This window comes from Delphinus delphis, chromosome 14 (assembly GCF_949987515.2).
Source record: "Delphinus delphis chromosome 14, mDelDel1.2, whole genome shotgun sequence".
NCBI classification, from domain to species: domain Eukaryota; kingdom Metazoa; phylum Chordata; class Mammalia; order Artiodactyla; family Delphinidae; genus Delphinus; species Delphinus delphis.
The window spans coordinates 13,659,674-13,687,430 of record NC_082696.1 but is presented as its reverse complement, the minus strand read 5'-3'; the positions used below and the strand labels follow the sequence as shown (position 1 = coordinate 13,687,430).

Sequence of the window (27,757 nt, the reverse complement as noted above, 5' to 3'; positions counted from 1 at the left end):
TTCTCTTTTAAATTCCACTATTCACACTGCTTACTATTTATACAGCAAGAACGTAATAGTGACTTTATATTCTAAGCATATAAATAAAATTATTCAGAATAAAATGAGCCTTTACAATGCAAAATATTTGATGTGATAAGAATCAAAATTATTGTATTAACTGTATATAATCATTAAAAATATCATCTATTTCTCTTTCAAAATGTCCATTTGTATCCTAATAATACAAATACAGTGGAATAATGAGGGGAAAAGTTAATAAATATGTGATGTATTCTGTGAACAAATACAAATGAAATTTTTCATGTATTGTGTTAACCTGAAAATATATTTTAAAACTTAAACAAAGCAGGGAATTTTCATGAAATAATAAAGAGTCCAAGAAATTGGACACCAAAAAAAAAAAAAAAAAACCGATAGATTGCATCCATCCATCCATTCTGACTTTAAACGTACACAGGTCTCTACCACTTTGCAGAACATTCTCTCTCGACCCCGTTCTGCCCCTCATGTGTGTCGTCTTGCATTCCTATTTGTGGTCCACATGCTCTCTGCCCCTCTAGCCACTCCTAGAAGTGGCCTGTAGGTCAGCTCTGACCGCTGAACAAGTCAGTAGCCCATCAGTCCCTCTGCACTGGATATTGTTGCTACCAACTTCTCCTTGAGCTGTTCCTCCCCAAACTTCTTCGATCAGTCTGCCTGGTTCACAGATTTCTTCTCCTTCTCTCTCTCTCCTTTCTTCCTAACTGTAGCCATTCACCAAACTCAATCCTATCTATCTATCCTGACTCCTCCATTCTTTACAAAATTTTGTCTGGATAGATATGACTCTCTTTTTTCTTTTTTTTTTTTTTTTTTTGTGGTACGTGGGCCTCTCCCTGTTGTGGCCTCTCCCGTTGTGGAGCACAGGCTCCGGACGCACAGGCTCAGCAGCCATGGCTCACGGGCCTAGTCGTTCCGCGGCATGTGGGATCTTCCCGGACCGGGGCACGAACCCGTGTCCCCTGCATCGGCAGGCGGACTCTCAACCACTGCGCCACCAGGGAAGCCCTAGATGTGACTCTTGAATCCTTCCTTGCAGGTAAGTGTTCTTTCCTAAACATTGTTGAGCACATGGCAGGCACTCAACATTCACTGCTGACTGACTGAATGAATGAATGAAGTTTTGTAAAAAAAAAAAAAATTACCTTTGCAGTCCCTATGCCCGTATTAATGGTTCTTAAAATGTAGTACATATATATGATGGGTAAAGAAAAATGTTCTCCAGGTTCTAGGCAATCACAGACTACAGCGCAACACATAGAAGCATCTTGCTTCTGAATGTCTTGTTCACAGTAGGAACTCATTAAAAACTTGTTGAAGGAATGAGTTCCTAGTCTGTATATGGGAAAAACAGAATAGGTAGTTTTTATTTCAAGAACAGAGATGCCTAGAATAGTCTCACTTTCCTCTTTTCCCATTTAGCAAATTCCTGGTCAGTTTTTATGACTGAGCTCTTATGTAATCTTTTCCAGTTTTCCAACTAGAATTAAATTACTTATTTTGTCTTAAGTGCATTTGTTCTGATTATAATGACCGCATTGCATTATAGTTATTTATAAAGTTGTATGCCCAGGAATTCAGATCATGCGACTTCTGGAGGACAAGGAAGTTGAATATATATTTAAATACATAATACTAGGCACAGTGCTTAGCACTAGTTGGTAGTAAACATGTAGATAGCTCAACAGATATGTGATGCTTATTTGCAAATACCTTTTGGAATCTTGGAGAGATGTACACAACTAAGGACACGAGGCAAAAATTTCTTTTTATAGGAAATATGAGTTGCTTCTGAAAAATTTTTCGCCAGTATCTTCCTACACAAAGTAAAGAGATGTAGTCTGATGGCTATTAGCAAACTAAATAGAAATTGGAGAAAATATTTTTCTCTAAAATAAAAATGTTTATGTAATTAATAATATGTAGCTATTGTATCTTCAACACTCTGAATTATAGAACCTAGCATGTAATAAACTCTCGACTTACTACCTCAACCAGTAAAAGAGGAAGAAAATAAGCCTCTGGCCACCTTTCCTGCAAAGAGCTAGCAAAAGTGAATACTACGGCTTCCCTGGTGGCTCAGTTGCTAAGAATCTTCCTGTCAACGCAGGGTACACGGGTTTGAGCCCTGGTCCGGGAAGATCCCATATGCCACGGAGCAACTAAGCCCGTGCACCACAAACACTGAGCCTGCATGCCACAACTACTGAAGCCCGCGCGCCTAGAGCCCATGCTCCGCAACAAGAGAAGCCACTGCAATGAGAGGCCTGCGCATGGCAACAAAGAGTAGCCCCTGCTCGCCGCAACTAGAGAAAGCCCACAGGCAGCAACAAAGACCCAGTGCAGCTGAAAATAAATAAAAATTAATTAATTAATTAAAAGTGAATACTAGAGATCTTTATTTTTCTACAAGTTCTATCCAATTGTACATAATGTAAATATTGTGTAAACCACTTTATTTATCAAAATACTTTATCAAAAATTACACCAGGTCTTCCCTGGTGGCACAGTGGTTGGGAGTCCGCCTGCCGATGCTGGAGACGCGGTTCGTGCCCCAGTCCGGGAGGATCCCGTGTGCCACGGAGCGGCTGGGCTCGTGAGCTATGGCCACTGAGCCTGCACGTCCGGAGCCTGTGCTCCGCAGTGGGAGAGGCCACAACGGTGAGAGGCCCGCGTACCGCAAAAAAAAAAAAAAAAATTACACCAGAAGAAGAAAAGTCCTAGTAATTATTGGACAAGTTTTGCTTTCCCATTTTGTATAAAGTACTGTTTACATATAGCAAATGATCAACTAGAGACCACCTTTACTATTGTGACAGCATCACATTTATTTTTTGAAACAATGTTTTAATACAAAATCTTTCATCTAAAATGTCTCTCTTGTCATATATATATATATTCACAACATCAATCTGATTACTTGGCAGGATTCAGGTCACGGTGCTGGAGGCCAAAAGGAAGAGTTAGAAATGAGGGTAATTCACTGGAGCCTGAGTTAATGGAAAATAAAGATAATGTGGTTTGTTCCGACGGCTTGAGAATTTGCAGTTTTAAGCACTAGACAGAAATAAATCTATTGGGCATTTTTTAAGACCTCAGCTATCTATTTTTTATTAAGATAAAATTATGATAAGCTCTTTCTTTTGCACAGTATTTGGAAGAATTAAATTCTTGGCCCTGTGAATCACATTTAGATATTCTACAGATATGCATGCTGAATCTGAGATGCTCAAAGAGTGGAATGTCCTGACTGAGGGGAGAGGAAGATGGAGAAAAGGAGAGAGAAAGAGGTACTTGGCTTCTGTGGCTACTCCCTTCTAGAAACCCTCCTCAAACTAGGTTTAAGCCCTAAATTCTGGCTGTCAGAGTATTGCCTGGTCTAAAGTCTCTAGAAACGCAGGGAAAATGCACATGCCTGGCAATGCCCTTGGTAGTTAACTTAAGAGTGGAACAGATCTCATAGAGTTTTGTTTCCTGTTTTTTTTCTCCTCCCCCTTTATTTTTGCAGCCCTTTTAACGCCACGTAATGAGATTCATTCCCTTTCTCTTAGGACTTAAATGGGATCAAATGTTTCTCCTTGAACTTTATGAAATCTAAGAAAGCACAGATATTTTTGGCATAATTTTTACTGACCATTTCCTGTATTGGGGAAAAATAATCCATTCTTTAACATTGTGTGTGTGTGAATAACTTGTGTCACTTTACTAGTTCATAAGTACCAATACATGTTTAATCCTTATCCACCATCTACTTTCATATTTTCATTCGTATAAGGATGACCATGTTTGCTATACAACATGCTGATTTTATGTCCCTACAAACAACTGCAACACTCAGGACAAAAGGATTATGAGGATAATTTTGATGAAAAAAGGCATAACTATTTGGCACGAAATGAAAATTTAAGGAATTCTCACATTTTAAAACTATATAGAAATGATAATAGCCATTCTGACAGGTGTGAGGTGATATCTCATTGTGGTTTTGATTTGCATTTCCCCAATGATCAGCAATGTTGAGCATCTTTTCATGTGCCTGTTGGCCACCTGTATGTCTTTCCTGGGAAAATATCTATTCAGATCCTCTGCTCATTCTTCAATAGCATTTTGTTTGTTTTTTTGATATTGAGTTGCATGAGTTCTTTGTATAATTTGGACATTAACCCACTATCAGACTTGCAAATATCTTCTCCCATTCAGTAGGCAGCCTTTTCACTGTGTTGTTAGTTTCCTTCCTGTACAAAAGCTTTTTAGTTTGATGTAGTCCTATTTGTTTACTTTTGCTTTTGTTTACTTTTGTTTACTCCTTCTCTTGCTTGAGGAGACATATCCAAAAAAAAAAAAAATTACTAAGACTGATGTCAAAGAGCATATTGCCTATGTTTTCTTCCAGAAGTTTTATGGTTTCAAGTCTTACATTTAAGTCTTTAATCCATTTTGGATTTATTTCTGTGTATGATATGAGAAAGAAGTCCAGTTTGATTTTTTTTGCATGTAGCTATCCAGTTTTCTCAACACCATTTACTGAAGTGGCTGACTTTTCCACATTGTATATCCTCACCTCCTTTATCACAGATTAACTGCCCATATACATGTGGGTTCATTTATGGGCTCTCTATTCTCTTCTATTAATCTATTTGTCTGTTTTTGTGCCAGTACCATGCTGTTTTGATTACTGTAGTTTCGTAGTATAGTTTAAAATCAGGGAGTATGATGCCTTCAGCTTTGTTGTTCTTTCTCAGGACCATTTGGGCTATTTGGGGTCTTTTGTGTTTCCATACAGATTTTAGAATTGTTACATTTTGTGCCCAGCAATAGATGAATGGATAAAGAATAAAGTAATGGAATATTACTCAGTCATAAAAAGAGTGAAATCTTGCCATTTAGGACATGATGGGTGGACCTAGAGGGTATTATGATGAGTGAAATAAGTCAGACAGAGAAAGACAGATACAGTATGATTTCACTTATAAGTGGAATCTAAAAAAACAAAACAAATGAACAAACCTAACAAAACAGAAACAGACTCCTAGATATAGAGAAAAAACAGGTAGTTGCCAGAGGCAAGGGGGTTGTTGGCAGGAGAAAAACAGGTGAGGGTGATTAAGAGCTACAAACTGCCAGTTACAAAATAAATAAGTCATAGGTATGAAATGTACAGTGTGAGGAATATAGTCAGTAACTGTGTAATGTCTTTTTATGGTGACAGTAACTAAACTTATCGTTGTGATCATTTTGAAATGTATAGAAATATGGAATCACTATGTTGTATATCAGGAACTAACAATGCTGTAGGTCAATGATACTTCAAAAACAAATGAACAAACTTATAGAAAAAGAGATCAGATTTTTTTGTTTTCTCAAGGGGACTTGGCCCTGGAGGAGCCTGGGAGCAGCAGCAGTTGTTGCTCCTCGTGAGGGTTCAGGCAGCCCACAGCTGTGGCGGGTCTCCAGAATCTGAGGTCAAGGACAACTAAAGGCAGGGCTGTGGATGGGCCAGCAGGGCCATCGGGCAGGGGACAAGGTTGTGGCAGTTCAGCAGGAGGCAGGGTCCTACTCTGGTCCAGCTGTCTAGGAAGAGCTGCTGGCCTGGAAGAGGGAGGGAACCTGCGCAGCAGAGGTGTGGGGGGGGGGGGTGGGTGAATTGGATGAAGCTGGTTAAAAAGTACAAACTTCCAGTTATAAGATAAACAAGTACTAGGGATTTAATGTACCACACGATAAATACCAGTAACACTGCTGTTTGTTATATATGAAAGTTCAGAGAGTAAATCCGAAGAGTTCTCACAAGGAAAAAATTTTTTTTCTATTTGTCTAATGTTGTAGCTATAGGAGATGAGGGATGTTCACTAAACTTATTGTGTTCACTAAACTTATTATGATGTGTGTAAGTCAAATCATCATGCTGTACACCTTAAACTTACACAGTGCTATATGTCAATTGTCTCTATAAAACTGGAAGAAAATAAATAAGTGAAAAAACTACATAGAAATGAAAATGTTGGTGCATAAAGTAAATATGACAAAGTAGTCACTATTATAGACTACATATATGAACTCCAATATGTACTAGATGTTTGTGGCTTAGATATTTACACATTATATATAATTTAATAGGTGTTTTAATAGAAATGAAAGGAAGAAGCAAAGAAGGAGAATGGAAAGGGTAGGAAAGAATGAATGAGACATTGTTGAACATTTCAATGCTAAGGGATTGTACATGTCACCTCACTCAACATTCATAACCACCACATATGGGGGTATCACCCCCTCTTTAAAAGCAAGGAATCTGAATCTCAGAGAGGTCAAACCATTAGCCTAGATCACACCCCTACTAAGTGACTAGGTTTGAGCCCAGGTTTATTATACTTTGAGCCACCTTGTTAGAAAGCTTAGTATAAAATTATAGGTATTAGCATTTTTTTTCTGAATACACAAACCTATAAATGTGATTTTTATTTAACATCAATATGAAAAGTATTAACTGATCAGCTAAGGTGCCTGCCACTCTACTAGGAACAAAATATTTATTAACAAAAAGCCACTTTTATATGAATGGATATAAGAAAGCCTAAAAATAATAGTAGGATATAAGAAAGACTAAAAAGTAATAATACAAGCACATGTATATAAATATACATTGGAATAGACACGAATCATCCCAGCTCACACCATGTCCCCCTGTGGTCATGTCTGTGCTACACCCTCATCTTTTGTTAACTGAGTGACCCGAGCTGGGCCCATCACATTCTCTACTTGAATCTAGAAGATGGCTGGAGCCAAGTTGTCACATGGCAATGACCTAAGGACAAGTGACATCAGATCCTGCTGCTGAGACCCCAGGAGCCACTCTCCCTGCCTGGGTTAATCAGTGTGTCAGGGGTCCCCAACACATTCCTTAGCTTGATGACTCTCAAGATGGACTCAGGGGACCTAGAAAAGCTGCTATACTCATGGTTACAGCTTATTACAGCGAAAGGACACATTAAAATCAGCAAAGGGAAAAGGTACACAGAACAAAGTCCAGGAGGAACCAAATGAGAGCTTCCAGTGCTGAATAACTGGTTTCCCTCCAGTGGATGTGCACAGGGACATGCTGACTCTCCCCAGCAATGGTGTAAAGTGTTGCCAACGAGGAGAGCACACCTGAACCTTGATGCCGGGCTTTTATCTGGAGTCTGTCATGTAGGCATGTGGCACCTGCATAACTGACCTCAGCTACTCAGTCTTCTCTTCCCCTGTCCCGATCCCCAGCAAAAACAGGTGTTCACTGTACAACTCATTAAGATAAATTGATTTTATCAAGTAGTATAGCATGGCCCCAGGCCTCAGGCATACAAAACACCCCTATCAGGCAGAATATTCCAAGTGCCCAGAGGTTATCTCCCAGAAGCCAGTCAAGGACCATTCTTAAAGGCAAGTCTTTATTTGGAATGTGCAGGGTTTGAGCAACCCAGGTCTGCTGAGTTAACCCTTTCCTGCCCAGTCAGCATTTCCTTCCATACCCTGAGGTGCTCTGTACCTTTTTACTAGATCTCACTTCTTAGTTACATCATTTAAAATCAATTTCATTCACTTGCAACAAAATAAAGCACAACTGACATGTGTGCCTCTTTTGTTATTACTTTGTAAACACTCTCCTGAACTTAACAATGTACATTTCAGTGCCCTCCCACTCCATGATGAGATTCACATAAGCGACCAAAAATAAATGCAGTTATTTTTTAACATCTTTATTGGAGTATAATTGCTTTACAATGGTGTGTTAGTTTCTGCTTTATAATGAAGTGAGTCAGCTATACATATATCCCCATATCTCCTCCCTCTTGCTTCTCCCTCCCACCCTCCCTATCCCACCCCTCTAGGTGGACACAAAACACCGAGCTGATCTCCCTGTGCTATGCACCTGCTTCCCACTAGCTATCTATTTTACATTTGGTGGTGTATATATGTCCACGCCACTCTCTCCCTTTGTCCCAGCTTACCTTTCCCCCTCCCCGTGTCCTCAAGTCCATTCTCTACATCTGCATCTTTATTCCTGTCCTAATAAATGCATTCTTTATTGATGCCAGTGTGCATTTTCAGGGGAACCTGACTGTATTTAATATAAGATGTTTTATAAACTTTTGATCAATTGATACTGGTAAATGAAGAAGGTAGAAACAGTTGAGTATTATTGATAAACAAACATGAAAGAAAGAAAGAAAGAAAAGAAAGAGAAGGAAGAAGGAAGGAAGGAAAGGAAGGAAGGAAGAGAAGGAGGGAGGGAGGGAGGAAAGAAGAAAAAGGAAGAAAGAAAGAAAATCATTTTTCATGGACAAGTGTATGCCTATATATCCAAAATTATAAAATGTTAATGTACTAAAATTATTTTTAGCATTTTTAACTTTGCATTAATAGGGCAAGCACATGTACATCAATTAAGGAGAAAGAAGCTTTGGGTGTTTGATCAAAATCAGTGATGTGGAAAAGTACAAAGCTACCTTGAAACATTACCAGCCTATCATGGCTCCATCAGCAGGTATCTACACATCTGCAAGAATCTTAGAGCCCCTTAGTGATAAATATCACAGGGCTATCAAGGAGCTCTGCAGCATGAAGGGTTTAGTCCTCAGCAAAGGAAAGGGCTGAATCACCCATCTCATTCCAGGACCAACCCAGGTCCTCACTTACCATCATCACTTTTAGTTGCACAACTATTGGGCAGTCTTTTACTAAGTGCTTTCCCCTCTTGGGGAAAGAGCTCTTAAAATATTGTATAATACAAAAATTATGGCATTTTACTTTAAATTACTAAATACATATCCTCGGGTTTAAAATTTGTGATTGCCGGATACCTAGTGATACCAGTAAAACTGAACTGGAAAAGACCTAAAGAAAGAACCCATGGCACAGATAATGCTTTTCTTTACTTGAGACATACACATGGTCAAGCACAGTCAATCTTGCTGAAAATGATGCAAAATCATGGCCTGACATATTCCCCAGACAGCCTCCTGTGCAGTATATAAAGAGGTCTCAGTGCGGAGGCTGGACCTCAAGCTGTATTCCGGGCACCTTGAAACCTGTGTGCACACGGTGGCCCCTCATTTCTCAAGCCAGACCAACCACTCCCGCCTCCGTTTTCCAGGTTTCAGGTGGGAGCTATTTCACAGGCTGAGAGACAGGGTATGGGGGAACATCCCATCCCAGGACCAGCCTAGAATGTTCGCATGCTCTTCCAGTTATCTGATGGGCAGGAACAGCAAGCTAAACAACAGGAACCAAGAGGAGAGTGGGAAGGGAAGAGAGGTTGACCAGCAGACACGGAGCAAGCTACCCCCCAATGGTTGGCAAGGAGCCCGCCACACTAAACTGTCTAAAAATGCCAAAGCAGCTGGACTAGGTCTGTAAAATCATCATCATAACCACTGACAGGAGCCCGATAAAGTTAATTCAACTTCTGGATTTCCCTGGTGGCGCAGTGGTTGAGAGTCCGCCTGCCGATGCAGGGGACGCGGGTTCGAGCCCTGGTCCGGGAAGATCCCACATGCCGCGTTGTGGCTGGGCCCGTGAGCCATGGCCGCTGAGCCTGCGCGTCTGGAGCCTGTGCTCCGCAACAAGAGAGGCCGCAATAGTGAGGGGCCCGCGCACCGCGATGAAGAGTGGCCCCCGCTTGCCACAACTAGAGAAAGCCCTCGCACAGAAACGAAGACCCAACACAGCAAAAATAAATAAATAAATAAACCAGCTCCTTGTACGGTCCAGCCCTACCTCAAAAAATAATAATAATAATAATTCAACTTCTAAAAGGTTCTGTCATCTTATCCAGAAAATCTAATTAGACATTACCAGTATTTCCAGAAACCAGGTGAAGTAGCTTTTTTTAAATGTTACGTATGATATGTTTCCCCTTCACTCCCTTTAGAAAAGCATTGCTGTGATTATTTTCCACCTCTGCTTGGCAAAAGTGAGAAGATAGTTCCCATTCTTTTCTGTTTCCTATGACAGATTGCATAAGCATTTCCATTTCCTTAATTATTTAATTCAATTCAGAATAAATATCCCAAAGGCAAAAACCGCCCTCCAGCCCAACTTTAAATCTGCCTGGAAAACTGCTCTTAACAACTTTCACATGTAATGATTTTTTTTTTTCACTATGTAGTTTAAAAGAAGCACACTCCTCAAGTTATTTGTTTTATTCAGGACAAAGCTGGGGTTATCCTTTATGCCTCGCTTTTACTGATACTCCACAGCTGATCTGTCAACAAATCTTGTTGGCTTTATTTTCAAAATTCACCTAGAGTCCAGCCATTTTTCACCACCTCCGCTGCTATGACCTTGGTGCAAGCCGGCCATCTCTCACCTGGATGACTCAACAATCTCCTACCTTATCTTCCTCCTTCGGCCCATGTCCCTCTTCAGTCTACTCTCAACAGAACAGCTATTTTCCTTCTCCTCTGTCCATCTCCTCCATTGGGATATAAACACCATAATGCAGGGGTTACTTTTCCTGTTCTGTTCACTGCTACATTCTAGAATCCTGCCAAGCATACAAACAACATTTAAAAATCTTTATTGAATGGATGTACGACTAGACAAGATACATTTCTAAAAGAAGGAACTCTGACAAATGTTGTCAAAAATTTTATTAAACCGCATGGACATTGCTATAGCTACGTCTTTGTTATTAATAAATTAATACCTCCTATTAATAAACTAAATGCCATTCATTTTGAAATGATGATTTTCTTTGTAATCTTTTAGTTGCGTATTTGGAAATAACTAATTTATCGTTATGCTTGAGATTATCCAACTAGTTTTAGAAAATCAATTAAAGAATGGTTTCTGGGGTGTATTATTACATTTACTTTTGCCTCTTTGCCTCCTTATCTCCTCATCTTAGTTCATGAATAGTCCCACCAAAGTGTGTACAAGGAAACAGATGGGCTCAAATTTCAATTTCGAAAGCGTTTCCATGTTATCTTTTAGCACCATTGGTGGAAAGACAACTGAAGAAGAATAAAGCAGCCACCAAAGTGGTATTTTATGACTGTGAAGATGTCAAAGTCATTATTAGTTTAAATTATTGAAAAACAAACATGGAAAATCAAAAGTGTTCATTTTAAAGGAGTATATGAATCTGACTTGGTCTTAAAACAAAACGTGCTCTTAATAGAGCACATTTGGGTTGAATCATGTGCTCCTCCCCCAAGATACGTGGAAGTTTTAATCCTGGTATCTCAGGATGCGATTTTATTTGGAAACAGGGTCTTTAGAGAAGTAGTCAAGTTTAAATGAGGTCATGGTGGGGGGGTGGGGGTGGAGAGGGGGTCCTAATCCAATATGACCAGTGTCCTTACATGAAGGGGAAATTTGGACACAGTCTCAGACAGGCGCAGAGGCAGGGACTGGACTAATGCAGCTGCAGACCAAGGAACCTCAGGTACTCCAGGCCTCCAACTGAGGCTAGGAAGAGGCAAAGAAGGATTCTGCCCAGAATCTCAGAGGGAAGCATGGCTGCCTAGTCTCAAGGACTGTGAGATAATAAATTTCTCATTTCATGGCGCCCAGTATATTGTACTTTGTAACAGCAGCCCTCGCAAACTAATACAGAATGTAAATAATGTTCAACGGTGCTTTTTTTTTCAGTTCATCTAAAAAGTGAGGAGATGCTTATATTATGCCTGAGGTCACCCAAAAGTCGGTATTTAAAATGTTCAGTGCCTATACTTAATGGCCCCTTAGATCTAAGGCTGGCAGATGGAGAAAGGGCTGTTTATTGCAAATTGAAAGAGAAGCTCCATTTATAGAAACACTGAACAATGGCTATCTCTGACCTATTTTTTTCCCAAAGGACTTAATGCCAAATCATATATTTATTTCAAAGTCAAATATCATAAAGACTGAATCAAAGGTATTTAAATATAACACTCTGTTCCATTTGACAAATTCAGAGAAAATGTGAAACTATAATTATTTGATAACAGAGTATAACCGATGTTTAATGTTAAGATTACTTATATTATCTTTTTCTAATTAAAAATAAAATTTTAGGGGAAAGATTTTTGGAAAACACATCTTTAATCTGTCCCCTTTGGGGGTCAAGGTGACACTGTACAATAGCCTATGGATCTTGCATAAAGTTTAGGAATTTGCTAAGATAAATACATTTTTAAATGTGAAAGAACTAATGTATTTTTAACTGCCAATTTAAGAAAAATATTCTTCGTAACAAATTCTTCTGCTTTAGGTCTATCTTCTGATAGACCTAAAAAACCTGCAGTCATTAGGTGGGAATCCCCTCAAATTCAAGTCCACCCAACTCTGTCTTCCTCTCTCCCCCATCCCAAACTTAGGCACATCCACACCCATCCTTCCTATTCCCCCTCTGGCCTCAGAGATTGGGAGCTGTCTCTCCTCTGGTAAAAACCTCTGCCCGTCCTCTTGATTTTCTCCCCACCCTACCTCTTTAGGAGTCTTGTATCTTAAAATACGCTTGTTTTCCTTCATTTTCACCCTAACCCTCTCTACCAGTTCTTGATCATTCCCTTCCATAGACACACACTTAAGACCACTCTTTATTGAAACAGCTCTTACCAGATCCCATGTTCTGCTTTAGCTAATACTCTATCTCCTTAACATGTAATATACACTCAGGTCCTAACGTCCTCACCTCTCATTTACTTACCAGTTTGCTAGAGTCGGGTTTCTGCCACGACTTGGCCACCCCCAGTGATGGCTAATGACTTCTAATTGCCAAATGAAAAGTGTTCATCTCTACTAAGTCATTTCCCTCTGTGTAACTGAACCTATTAGCTTTCCCCCAAAGTCTCTTGTATTCTCTGTCTTCATGAATGATCCTAATCATCTGTTCAAGGCAGAAATCTAGGAGTCATTCTTGATTCCTTCTCCCCCAGCTTCCAACTGATGACTCAGTTGTATCGGGTCCACCCCTACCCATTTTTCAATCTATCCACTTTTCTCCATTCCCCCACCACTACTTTAGTCCAAAGGATCCTCACCTCTTATCTGAGTTATTGCAAGTTCACTTCACCCCCAATTTTACTGGTTCCTGCTCTAATTTATGTGAGAGGGGTGTGGGGGAAAATGAGAGGCGGGGGAGGGACAGAGAGATGAGAGAGAGAGAGGTTGAGAGAGGGGTTGAGCCCAGAGTGATCATTTCATTTTCCTAAGATTCTTTAACGTCTCTGGTGCCCATAACACAACATCCAAACCCTTTTAATGGCTGACCTTTGATTGATTCTCAGTTTCGTCTGTTGCCAACCCATTCCTGGAACCCATATTTTCAGGTATTCTGAGCTTCACTTCCTTTACTGTGCCAGGCTCTTTCTTACCTCTTAACTTTTGAAAACATTAGTTCCTTCACCTACCCAGTCCCAAGACATTTCTCTGGCTCCAGCTTAAATGTTTCTTCCTCTGGAAACCTATTCCGATGCCCTCCTTCAGGTTACTTGTATGGTTGGCTGCGCTTGCCCTGTGCTCGCTGACACCCTGTACTTCTCTGCTCGTGGAATTTACCATACACACGTCTCTGTAATTGCTGTCTCTTCTGCTGGCCTGTCAGTTTCATAATGGCATGGACTGTATCTGTTTTTGTTCACCACTGTATCCACAACCCCTAGCACATAATAGGTGCTTGAAAAGTATTTGCTACATGAATAGCTAAATAAACGAAAGAAGCATGGTGTATATAACACAATGGTTAGTGCCCAAACTTTGGAGTCCTGGAATTGAAATCTGGTTTTCCACGTACCTGTTATATGACCTTGAGCTTATTAATTAACGCTAAGCTTCAGTTTCACAATCTATAAAATGGTGAAAATACTACTTATATTTGATTGTTGTGTTATTTAAATAAAATAAAAGATAAAATTGCTAAGGCACAGTAATCGGCACATGATGAGTTCAGTAAACAGCAGCCCTGCAATTTAAAAACCTAGTTAGCAATGAGTGATGACAGCCAGCATTGAATCAGGACCTAACTTTGAAAAACTCTTACTTGGATCAATATTGGGCTAATTTAAAAACAAATGCTCCACCTTCTTTCACTGACAAAGCAAACAGAATAGAAAGAGGCAGGTTTCTTCTTAAAAAGGAAGAAAATTATAGGGTCCACGTTTCAGTATGACGCCCTCTTCCTGAAAGGAATTATCAGATATATGAAATAAACAGAACCCACTAATTTTTGTTGATGTTACATTACATTTTATCGACAATTTATGATTTGCAATGTTTTGCATAATTTCAGAAGCGTGAAGACTTCAATTTGACAACAAAGCAAATATTTTTTTAAAACTGATAATTATATTCACAAATTTGAGTAATCTACAGAAAATTCTCGGGGTTTTTTTTCCCTATTTTTAATATAAATTTTTGTTTTAAGAAAAGCGTATTTTTTGAAAACAGATTGCTCTTTCATTTGCACCCAATGTCTCCATACTACTGTCAAAATACTTATAAAGAATTGTTACAATAGAATAAAATGTCATCAGTAAAAGACTTTGTTTTATTTAGTTAGCAGTAAATAGTTTTCTTATTTGCAACTAAGCAAAGTAGCCTACAACAAAAATGAAAATTTCCCATTAAAAACCCTCCCCAAATTTATCTCCACAAAGCATCTTTTGCACATCCCCCAATGCACCCAACATTGAATGATCTTAGGACAGAGGATCAATTTTTTTTGCTTCTCAACTCAACATCCCAGCTCTGTAAACCTGCTGCAACTTATTATTAAAGCTATTTTTGGAAACAGTCAATTTCCAAAGAAGATTTTTGAGAAAACAGGTATAATTTTTTTCTTCCAGTTTTATTGATATAATTGACGTATAAAGCTTTCTTTCTAAATAAGGTGTTTATTTTTTTAGTTTGCTTAAAATCTTTAAAGAAGGCATTGCAGTAGCAAGACATAATCACAGAATTTAGGATGAGATGGTTTATCACTCTAGTTTAAATCCACAAAAATTCCCATGACTTGTGCAATAGCTCCCAGACAACTGAGATCAGCAAAATATTTACAACTTGCATTCTAGAAGAAAGTCGAAACTCTTTTTTTCCTGCCAGTTTAGCACCTTCTCCTTTCTTGTTCTCAGAGATAAATAACTTGGCATGTTATATAGCATAAATAATAGGTGAATTAAGACTAGTATCTGATCACCAGCATGAAAATATTTTTGACATGGGTCACTTCCTTGCCTTTATTGGTAGATGTCAACAGAAAATTGTAGGAAACACACACACACATACACACACAACCAAGGAATAAAATGCATTTTAATTATTTTGAAGGATTTGGTTCTTAGATATCTGAAGCCATTCCAAAGCACAGCGCTATGTACAATAGGAACTGAAACACAAACATCTGATACGAAAGAGGAGACAAGTTCATTACTTAACATCATTCTTGGACCGAGGTTTGGAAGAAATTCTCATGTGCTTCAAGCCAGACCTCAGGATGAACCTGTGGCCTGTTATGGACTGAATGTTCGTGTGTCCCCCCGCCCAAATCTATATGGTGAAGCCTTAACCCCCAACGTGATGGTATTTGGAAGTGGGGCCTTTGGGAGGTAATTGGGTGTAAATGAGGTCATAAATTCCTCACAACGGAATTAGTGTCCTATAAGAAGAGGAGGAGAAACCAGAGTTCTTTCTCTCTCTGCCATGTAAGGACTGAAATCAGTCGACACATTGATCTTGAACTTTCCAGCCTCCAGAATTTCAAGAAATAAATGTTCCTTGTTTAAGCCACATAGTCTATGGTATTTTGTTACAGCAGCCCAAGCTGACTAATACTGGGTCTAAGTTGCTTGCATATTTACTGGGCAAAATAAATAAACATAAACAATACACCAAACCAGACTCAATCTGACCCAACAAATTACAGAACACCAGGTCCTTTCAAAGCTGACAGCAATTATGGTTCCATCCTTGGAGCAGACTGTTGTTATAGGACAAACCATTGGCTCTGGTTTTTTAATAAGCAAGAAAGAAGAGGAAAAGAATCTCCGGAGAGGGGCTTCCCTGGTGGTGCAGTGGTTAAGAATCTGCCTGTCAATGAAGGGGACACGGGTTCGAGCCCTGGTCTGGGAAGATCCCACATACCGCAGAGCAACTAAGTCCGTGCGCCACAACTACCGGGCCTGCGCTCTAGAGCCCGTGAGTCACAACTACTGAAGTCCGCACGCCTAGAGCCCGTGCTCCACAACAGGAGAATCCACCGCAATGAGAAGCCCGTGCACCACAACAAAGAGTAGCCCCCGCTCGCCTCAACTAGAGAAAGCCTGCACCCAGCAACGAAGACCCAACACAGCCAAAAGTAAATTAATTAATTAAAAAAAAAAAAAAAAAGAATCTCTGGAGGATAAGGAAAGACCTTGAAGCAGATCAAGTGGCTTCTCTGTGGATTCTTTTTCTAGTGAGAAACATTTTGATTCTAAGTATGGCTTTGGGCCTGCTCTATGACTGAAAACCAGGGGCCAGGGGAGATATCCATGTGTTGTTAAAAGGTAAAGAAGAGCTGAAGACCAAATATCTAAGAGGCTGTTTTCACGAGAGACTTAGTGAGATTCTGGGCATAATATATGCTTCTGTGGAGCCCAGGTGATTAAGGTAGGGGTGTGTGTGTGTGTGTGTGTGTGTGTGTGTGTCTGTGCAGGTGCTTGTTGTCTGTGCCTGGGGTGCTAAGTGATGGGCACACTCTAGCATCACACCATGACTTTGGGAGCAGGCCTTCTCACAGAGACAGCAGGAAAAGTGACACAGTGTACTTGTCCAGAGGCCAGATAAAAGATAAGAACCTCAACTTGCTTCTGTTGCAAGTAAGGTATTATCATTTCCAGAAGTAAGTCAGCACACTGCAATGGGGAGGGAAGTGTGTGCTTCCATTTAAATGTGACCTCAAGGAGACTGTGAAGCCTAGAATGTACAGGTTGCATATGTTTTTATAGAGAAAGTGTACAGACAGAAATAGAGATGGGAATGGGGATAAAGATAGGGATGGAGAGATTGAGATACAGATGGAAAGGGAGTTGGGCAGAGGTGTGATGGAGAAGGAGATGGGATGGGAGAGATAGAGATGATACAGGAATGGAAGCAGGGTGAGAGGGAGAATGAGAGAGAAGTAGGGCTGGGATAGGAAACTCAAATAGGAATAAAGGCAAGCAAAGGATGGGTACAAGAGAGAGGGAAGAGTAGGGAATCATGGGACCAACTGCTGAGACAATCACAGACATAAACATCCACTCTGTAGTTATCCTAAAACTCTCAACTATCAAAGCAGGGTAATGTGGTCAGATTTTATTTTCAAAATGTTTTTAACTACAAGTGAGTCAGAAAAGGAAAATGTTTTCCAATGAAGTTGCAGGGTACATTTGGTAAGATACTACGATGTCAGTATAAATAAGTTCCGGATAACAAGCATAGGTATATCACTGTTTCAGTTTTCAAGGCCCAAGAAAGAAAGAATAGCAAGTACAGAGGGGAAAACAAAAGAACAACAACAAAAAAATCCCTATTGCAGTAAGGTTACAATGGAGCAGTTGCAGAGGTAATAATTTTCTGGGTCTTTTGAAATGATACTATCGATGCAAAAATGTGTAAAGTAGGGAAGCCAAGTGGACTTCAGATTCACGTCTGCATTAAAATCTCAGCAGCACCAATGGCCAGGTGTATGAAGAAGAACGCTACAAAATAACCTGAGTTAAGCCCTTAGCACAGTGCCAGACATTAATCGTTATTTTTTGCCCATGTGACTGATGTTTTTCCTACTCTAACAAAATAAGAAAAGATAAAGAATCTTTGCTGTTGCTGTTTCGTTAAGCCCCTCTGCATGGTACTCGGAGCTGTGCTTAGAGCTATTAGGATTTACAAAGAACTCCAAGAATTAGCACATGCCTTGAAGACTTTACAATGTTGATGGGAAGGTGAGATATGAAACAGTATAAAATCATTTAAGATATACTGGCGGAGGGTGGGGATAAACTGGGTGATTGGGATTGACATATACACACTATTATACATAGAATAGATAATTAATAAGCACAGGGAACTCTACTCCATACTCTGTTATGATCTATATGGGAAAAGAATCTTCAAAAAAGTGTATGTATGTATATGTATAACTGATTCACTTTGCTGTACAGCAGAAACTAACACAACATTGTAAATCAACTATATTCCAAAAAAAAAAAAAAATGCAGTAGTAAATCCAAATGCAATGACTCAAAAGTAAAAAAAAAAAAAAAAGTAATTTCTTTCTCATTAAAAGAAAAAACAAACTAGGGACTTCCCTGGTGGTCCAGTGGTTAAGAATCCACCTTCCAATGCAGGGGACGCGGGTTCAATCCCTGGTCTGGAAACTAAGATCCCACATGCTGCGGGGCAACTAAGCTCACACACCACAACAAAGAGCCCACACGCTGCAATGAAAGATCCCACATGCCGCAACAAAGATCCCGCATGCCGCAACGAAGATCCCACGTGCCGCAACTAAGACCCGACACAGCCAAATAAATAAATAAATAAAATACTTTAAAAAAAAAAAGAAACTAGCTATCTTCTACTAGCATAGGCAAATACTCATAGACCCACAGACCACACATACACAAAATACATGAAATCTCTAATCTCTAGCATATTTTTAAATTAAAATACTCTGAGCACATTAAAAAAAAAAAGACATGCTGAACTTTTCCACCTGTGCTGCAGGTTCTGGAGAAGTGCTGAGATTCTGATTCTACCAAACCTGAGGCAGGAACAGCAGAGAAGGCAGGGGGATGGCGCTGGGAAGGAGTGCAGGGGAAACCGCTAACATTCTGGAGCCTTTGCTCAGGGTTCCACATGTGGTCAGAAATGACTTCATGAATGAGAGACGTATGTGCTACACATTAAGGGCAGGACTTGTATATTTAGATGGGGAATAGCAGGCGTGAGGTCACAAAGCAGGACTCAAAAAAAAAAGAACATAAAAGGGTACACACTGGTACAGCCCCTTCCAATACCCAGTTATCACATAAATATGTAAAGTAACTTGAAACAATGACAAAATGGTGATAAAAACAGATTAGAAAACAAATTCTTGGCATATAATCCTTCGACAAAGGCCCTTTGTATACTGCATGGCACGCATTCCAATTTTAGCTTCTTTTTAAGAATTCAGAACACAGATAAGCGTGTCCCAGGAATTCTGCTTTAAAATCTTCCGCAAAGATACTCAACCCTATTAAAAAATATAAAAATAACTATAAACTATTTTCACCAGATTGGAAAATACTGTTAAAGAAGTTTAATAGTATAAGGAAATGGGCATTCTCAGAAGCTCTTGGTATATATTAAAGTTATAAACATGTATACTTGTGGACTACCTACCCCCTTCTAGAAATTTATCCTAAGAAAAATAATCAGACAAATGTACAGATATATATGCTCAAGGACTTTCACTGTGACATTTTATATAATATTAACCAACTGGAAACTAATTATATAACCACTGATAGATGACTGGCTAATTATGATTTATAAAGAATTTTATTATATTTATAATGACAAAGTATTAGTCAGCCATTAAAATGATTATGTGGCTCTGTATCTAATCACATGGGAAGATGTGCAGATGTGCTGGGTGAATAGAGGCACACAGAATACAAGTGAATACAGAATAAGTGGCCTATAGCCACTTACGTGAGACTGTGTAAGCCAGCGTGTAGAAAAATGGTGATCAATATGTCAGTGATGGTTATATCAGGACTGTGGAATTTAAGGTGATTTTTACTTTCATTAAACTTTCTAAGAAGTTTATTATCAAAACGATTTACAATTAGCACGTAACCTTTTTATGATATGAAAAAACAATAACTTTATTTTCATTTTGGGAAAAAAAAGAACCGTCCTCAAACGATGACGGTTCTGGAGTGTAAGTAGTGGCTGTGGCCAGATGACACCAGCCAAAGCTTGAGAAAATGAGCCCCAAGGGCATTCAGTGCCTTGTCACAGGGCAGATTCTGGGTGCAGCCACTGGGCCAGAAAACTCCCATTTTACAGAGTGGCTTTTGGAGAGATTATAGGAAAGATAATCCCATTTTATCCTGTATCTAGACACATTATTCTTTTTTTTTTTTTTTTTTTTCAGGCTGCGTTGGGTCTTCGTTGCTGCGCGTGGGCTTTCTCTAGTTGCAGCGAGCAGGGGCTACTCTTTGTTGCGGTGCACAGGCTTCTCACTGGGGTGGCTTCTCTTGTTGCGCAGCACGGGCTCTAGGAGCGCGGGCTTCAGTAGTGGCAGCACGTAGGCTCAGTAGTTGTGGTACACGGGCTCTAGAGCGCAGGCTCAGTAGTTGTGGTGCACGGGCTTAGTTGCTCCACGGCATGTGGGATTTTCCCGGACCAGGGATCGAACCCGTGTCCCCTGCATTGGCAGGCGAATTCTCAACCACTGCGCCACAAGGGAAGTCCTAGACATTAATCTAGTCTTCTCTTTTTGCTGGATTTTGAGCTTCCCAAGGCCTGGGAAAGTGTTTTACTAGCTTTTTTCCTGTCTCCAAAGCCTAGCATAGACACACAGTAAGCAGTCCATTTGTACAATGGGATTGAGATAAGTTGCCATGCTTTGTTTGCTTCTGAACTATGAAAAGAGGCTTTGGAGGAGTCCGCAATCAAAAACTGCTCGTAGGATTATGCCTTGCACACGTTAGGCACTGCTCTCGGCAAAGATCCTCTAACTGAAGGCAGACAATTATCCTGTCATCTGCGTTTATTTTTACAAATGTAATGTTTTTTGGTTCACATATTTTTTCATCAGCATTATAAGAGATTAATTTTTTTTGTAATGTAGCTACACGGAAATTTGTTTTATGTTAGTATTTATGTTCCAAGTCATTACAATGTACGGATACCCAGTCACCTGATACAATCTAAGGTCAGTATGGATAATCTCAGACTGATTAGCCTTTGCAGTGTCCTGCCACTACGGTTACTCTTCTATAAGAGTACCTGAGAGGGGAGCCCAGACACGATCTCCTTAGATAAAATTCTTTGCTCAGGGCAGACTACTCATTGTTTTTTTCTGCTCCAAATAGAAACAAACACAAACAAAACTCCACCATGAATTCTCCTTCTGATATGACACACATCAGTACAGAAGAAACAACTGAATGAAATATTTCATCAAGATTCATGGAATCGACATGAAGTAACTGCTTTCGACTCTGGTTATCTATTAATTTTCTTTGAGAAAATGTTAGCAGATGCCACAATTAAACTGATAGGTGCCAACATTACTGACTAGTTATAGTGACAATAGCCACAGCAGCATTACTTTAAACTGTGTGTTTAATGATGTATTGGCTCAAACTAAGTTAACATAGAACTCTGGGTAGTTTCCTTTACCTTGGCCAGATGAGAGTTGATCCATTTTGTAAAAGTACGTTTTTGTACTATCTCTTGCTCATCTAGAAGAAAAAAAATTATCTGGTTAGATAACATGTCATGAAGTTGTATCATGAAAAAAATTCATAGTTACACAACTCTAGAAATGATTATTATATTATTTTATCTTATAATTCATTTAACCAATTATTGTCTTGAAGGAAGAGCCAGTAAAACTTCAAATATATTAGGCAAGTCAATTATTTATTTAAAAGTTATCAGCAAATGCTTTAAAATTTGCAATATGTTAGCCCTATGTTTATCTTCATTCATTTATTGAAAGTTCACTGAATAATTAAACCTCAATAAATCTGTTTTTTAAAAAGTTCACTTGAGACCAACTAAGTGCCAAGTTTTACGTGTGGTGCAAAGGGATGCAGAGAGATGAAGAGGACACAGTCTCTACCGTGACATATCTAAAGGTAAATATCTAGAAGACAACATAGGCAGTACGCTCTTTGACATCGGTCTTAGTAATACCCATCAAACGAAAAAGCTTTTGCACAGTAAAGGAAACTATCAGCAAAATGAAAAGGCTGCCTACTGAATGGGAGTAGATATTTGCAAAAGATGTACCTGATAAGAGGTTAATATCCAAAATATACAAAGAACTCACGTAACTCAACATCAAAAAAAAGAACAACCCAATTGAAAAATGGGCAGAGGATCTGAATAGACATTTTTCCAAAGAAGACACGCACATGGCCAATAGGTATATGAAAAGATGCTCAGCATCACTTATCATCAGGGACATGCAAATCAAACCACAATGAGATATCGTCTCACACTTATTAGATGGCTATTATCAAAAAGACAACAAGTAACAAGCACTAGAGAAAATAACAAGGATGTAGAGAATGGGAAACCCTTATGCACTATTGGAGGGAATGTAAACTGGTGCACCAACTGTGGAAAACAGTATAGAGATTCCTCAAAACATTTAAAAATGGAACTACCATATGATCCAGCAACTCCACTCCGGGGTATTTAGAAAACAAAAACACTGATTAGAAAAGATATATGCATCCCTATGTTCACTGCAGCGTTATTTACAATAGCCAAGAAGATATGGAAGCAATCTAAGTGCCCATCAACAGATCAATGGATAAAGAACAAAGAACATGATGTGGTGTGTGTATATATATACATATATATACACATATACATATATGAAATGGAATATTACTCAGCCATTAAAAAAACAAGTGAAAGCTTGCCATTTGCAACAACATGGATGGACCTAGAGGGTATCATGCTAGGTGAAATCAGTCAGAAAGAAAAAGACAAATACTGTACGATTTCACTTATATGTGAAATCCAAAAAAATCAAAACAAAATGAACAAACATAAAAAAGAGAAACAGAGTCATAGATACAGAGAACAAGCAGGCAGTTGCTGGGAGGGTTTGAGGGGAGGAGAGAAGTAGGTGAGGGAGATTAAGAGGTACAAACTTCCAGTTACAAAATAAGTCACAGGTATTAAATGTACAGTTCGGGGACTACAGTTAATAACTATGTGATACCTTTGTAGGGTGACAGACGGCAACTAGTCTTATGGTGATCATTCCGAAATGCATAGACACAGTGGATCACTGTGTTGTGTAACAGGAACTAACACAGTGTTTAGGTCAATTATACTTCAAAAACAGACGAAGTCGCAGAAAAAGAGATCAGACTTATGGTTAGCAGAGGTGGGATGTGGGGAGGGGGAACTGGATGAAGCTGGTCGAAAGGTGCGAACTTCCAGTTACAAGAGAAATAAGTATTAGGGATTTAATATACATGATAAATACAATCAATGCTGCTGTGTGTTATATATGAAAATGGTTAAGAGAGTAAATCCTAAGAGTTCTCATCACAAGGAAAACAATTTTTCTTTATTTCTTTAATTTTGTGTCTACAGAGATGAGGGATGTTCACTAAACTGTTTGTGATAGTCATTTCATGATTATGTAAGTCAAATCATTATGCTGTACACCTTAAACTTATACAGTGCTGCATGTCAATTATGCCTCAATAAAACTGTAAGAAAAAAAGTAGCAAAGTCAAAAAATTATAATAAAGGTAAATATTTAGAGGTGGAGAGAGACAAGAAAGGGCACATGTGTAGTGGAGGGTTATAGAGTAATGCAACAAGATAGAGGCATTACAGGAATTTCACCAGATGAGTAGCGTAGTGAACACACTATAATAGGGTAACCTCCCCAAATTCCCACCTCCTGGAGTCCACACCTTTGTGTGGGCAACTGCAACCAGAACTTGTGAATTGCTTCTAATCAACAGAACACAGCAACGGGTGATGTGATGCCACACCCATGCACATGTTACTTTATGTAAGATTCCTTCTGAGCTGACTGGAGTGACAGATTCTCCTGCTGGCTTAAAGAAGCAAACAGCCACACTGTGAACAGTCCATGGAGAGGGCCCCGGAGCAGAGAACTGCAGGCTGCCTCTGGAAGTTGGGGGGCAGCCTCCAGCCAAGAGGCAGGAAGAAGCTCTGTCATACACAAGGAAATGAATTCTGCTAACAACCTGAATGAGTTCAAAAGTGGATTCTTCCCTCATTCAGCCTCCGGATGAGAATGCCGCCCAGCTGACACCCTGATTGTGGACTTGTGAGACCCTGAGCAGAGGGCACAGGTAGCTGCATGGACTACCACACAAACTGTGGACTACCCACAAATGTTTGGAGATAATAAACAAACGCTGTTTTAAACTGCTAAGTTTGGTAATTTGTTATGCAATAAGGTAAAACTAATATACAAAGAAAAAAACGTTGGCTTCAGGAAGGCTTTATTTTTTTAATATGTATCTTTATTGGAGTATAATTGCTTTACCTTATTGTGTTAGTTTCTGCTGTACGACAAAGTGAATCAGCTCTATGTATGCATATATCCCCATATCCCCTCCCTCTTGTGTCTCCTCCCACCCTCCCTATCCCACCCCTCTAGGTGGTCACAAAGCACCGAGCTGATCTCCCTGTGCTATACAGCAGCTTCCCACTAGCTATCTATTTTACATTTGGTAGTGTATATATGTCAGTGTTACTCTCCCACTTCGTCCCAGCTTCCCCTTCCCCCGCTGTGTCCTCAAGTCCGTTCTCTACATCTGCATCTTTATTCCTGCCCTGCCACTAGGTTCATCAGTACGGTTGTTTTACATTCTGGATATGTGCGTTAGCATATGGTATTTTTCTCTTTCTGACTTACTTCACTCTGTATGACAGACCCTAGGTCCATCCACCTCACTACAAATAACTCAATTTCGTTCCTTTTTATGGCTGAGTAATATTCCATTGTATATATGTGCCACATCTTCTTTATTCATTCATCTGTTGTTGGACATTTAGGATGTTTCCACGACCTGGCTATTGTAAATAGTGCTGCAATGAATATTGTGGTATATGTATTTTTTTGAATTATGGTTTTCTCAGGGTATATGCCCAGGAGTGGGATTGCTGGGTCGTACGGTAGTTCTATTTTAGTTTTTTAAGGAACCTCCATACTGTTCTCCATCGTGGCTGTGTCAATTTACATTCCCACCAACAGTGCAGGAGGCTTCCCTTTTCTCCACACCTTCTCCAGCATGTATTGTTTGTAGATTTTGTGATGACGGCCATGCTGACCGGTGTGAGATGCCAGCTCCCTGTGGTTTGATTTGCATGACTACAACAGGCTGTGGTGTGTGATGCAGGTGCTGGGCCCCCGCACCTCCAAGTTCACCACCGCCTTCGCGGGCCGCCTCGCGTCCACCCTCATCTCCAAGGCGGGGTGGGAGCTGGGGGAGAGCCTGGACCAGATTTTCCATGCCATCCTCAGCTAGACGCAGAAGGCAGAGATGCTCAGCGGCATGCGGTCCCTGATCACGGTGTTCGCCCACATGGTGCACACTCAGCTGGAGCCCCTCCTAGAGTTCCTGTGCAGCCTCCTGGGGCCCAGAGGCAAGGCCGCCCTGGAGTTCGCGATGGCCGAGTAGACCAGCCGGCAGCACCTGTTCTACGGGCAGTATGAGCGCAAAGCCAGCTCTGTGGCGCTGCGTAAGCTGTTCCACACGGCATCCACGCGGATGACAAGCGGCTACAGGACATCCGCGTGAAGGGGGCGGAGATCTACGGCCTGGACGAGGGCACCCGCACCCGCTCCAAGTCGGCCAAGAACCCTGAGTGCTGGACCAACTTTCCTCTGCTGGTCAAGACCCTGAAGCTGATCATCAACGAGCTGTCCAACGTCATGGAGGCCAAGGCCACCCGCCAGGCCGCCCTGCAGAGTGAAGCCAAGATGACTCCAGTGACACGTGGGAGGAACGGGAGGACGATGACGAGGAGGACGGCTTAACCCTTGCCTGATATTCTCACCACACGTAAATACGAAGAGCGTTACTACAGGGACGATGCGGAACACGACCCTGACTCCCTGAAGGACCCTCTCTAACAGACGGATCTGCAGGCGCACCTCACACACTTCCTCTGCCAGTTCGCCCACAGCCCTGCTACGTGGTGTTCTCAGGCCACCTCAACAATCATGACAGGTGGGTTCTGCAGACCACTGGCATTTGAAAAGGGCCTCCTCCGGCCTGCCACACACCGTTTTGCAACAAAGTGAGCAGAAGGAAAGAAATTGTAAAGATCAGAGCAGAAATAAATGAAAAAGAAGGAAGGCAACAACAGCAAAGATCAATAAAAGCAAAAGCTGGTTCTCTGAGAAGATAAACAAAATTGATAAACAATTAGCCAGACTCATCAAGAAAAAAAAGGGAGTAGACTCAACAGAATTAGAAATGAAAAAGAAGTAACAACTGACACTGTAGAAACACAAAGGATCATGAGACACTACTACAAGCAACTCTATGCCAATAAAATGGACAACCTGGAAGAAATGGACACATTCTTAGAAAAGTATAACCTTCCGAGACTGAACCAGGAAGAAATAGAAAATATGAACAGACCAATCACAAGCCCTGAAATTGAGACTGTGCTGAAAAATCTTCCAACAAACAAAAGCCCAGGACCAGATGTCTTCACAGGCGAATTCTATCAAACATTTAGAGAAGAGCTAACATCCATCCTTCTCAAACTCTTCCGAAGTATGGCAGAGGGAGGAACACTCCAAACTCATTCTACGAGGCCACCATCACCCTGATACCAAAACCAGACAAAGATGTCACAAAGAAAGAAAAGTACAGGCCAATATCACTGACGAACACAGGTGCAAAAATCCTCAACAAAATACTAGCAAACAGAATCCAACAGCACATTAATAGGATCATACACCATGATCAAGTGGGGTTTATCCCAGGAATGAAGGATTTAATTAGAGATATAAAGAGATGAAGGCCAGAGAGAGGGGCCAATGTAACACCTTTCAAGGAAAGAGGGGCCAATGTAACACCTTTCAAGGAAAGGGTGAATTCTGCTCTTTCCATCAACATCTACTGTGTGCCAACTGTTGGCTGTAAACTAGATGTTGTGAGGATGAAAGATGAACAAGATATCATTTCAATTCCTCACCCTCTGAAAGGTAATGCTCAAGGAAACATAACTTCAGCTTTCTAAAAAAGGACCTTTTGGCTAAAGTCTAAACATTAAGTTCTAGAGAGGGAGAGCTGGAGCTGAGCTCTCCTGAGCTTTGCTTCAGAATCGTGGACTGCCTACTAGAATATAAGCCCCATGAGGACAGTAACTTGGTTCCCAATGCCTACAAATGTTACAAATAAATCCTGTTGAATGAATAAATGAATAAAATAAACAACAAAGTCTTTAAATTTAGAGAAAATTTGGATATATCCATAAAATTTAAAGAACGCCATTATTTCTAATGCACATTAAACATGCACTTTATTTTTTTTTATTTTTATTTTTTTGCGGTACGCGGGCCTCTCACTGTTGTGGCCTCTCCCGTTGCGGAGCACAGGCTCCGGACGCGCAGGCCCAGCGGCCATGGCTCACGGGCCCAGCCGCTCCGCGGCACGCGGGATCTTCCCGGACAGGGGCACAAACCCGTGTCCCCTGCATCGGCAGGCGGACTCCCAACCACTGTGCCACCAGGGAAGCCCCTAAACATGCACTTTTAACTTTCAAGTAACAACCAGAAACAAACCCAGGTGGTCTTGGGATCAGATGGGGAGGGAGGCTGAAGGACACAAAGACTGTTAGCAGAGGCTGAAAGAACAGTGAGGAAACTGCTAGCTGGGACTGGAAGGAGAGCGACACATATTTTATGCGTTATATATTCTGTCGTTGGTAGTAACTTGAACTTTTGCAACTGGCTAGGGAGATTTCCCTGCAGAAAGCTGTCAGCCGG

General features: G+C 40.4%; 1 protein-coding gene and 1 pseudogene across 15 annotated transcripts in view; one reads left to right on the top strand and one right to left on the bottom strand.

Annotated features, from left to right (window-relative positions):
- The window catches only part of SYNE1 (spectrin repeat containing nuclear envelope protein 1), a 464,275-nt gene that overhangs the window by 363,013 nt on the left and 73,505 nt on the right, over positions 1–27,757 (bottom strand). For all 15 annotated transcript variants that reach the window (XM_060029753.1, XM_060029751.1, XM_060029760.1 and 12 more), the window contains exon 3: positions 21,421–21,482. In XM_060029753.1, the coding sequence (XP_059885736.1) occupies positions 21,421–21,482 (62 nt within the window). The remainder of the gene's footprint in view (positions 1–21,420; positions 21,483–27,757) is intronic.
- LOC132437401 (importin-9 pseudogene) lies at positions 23,030–26,076 on the top strand (annotated as a pseudogene).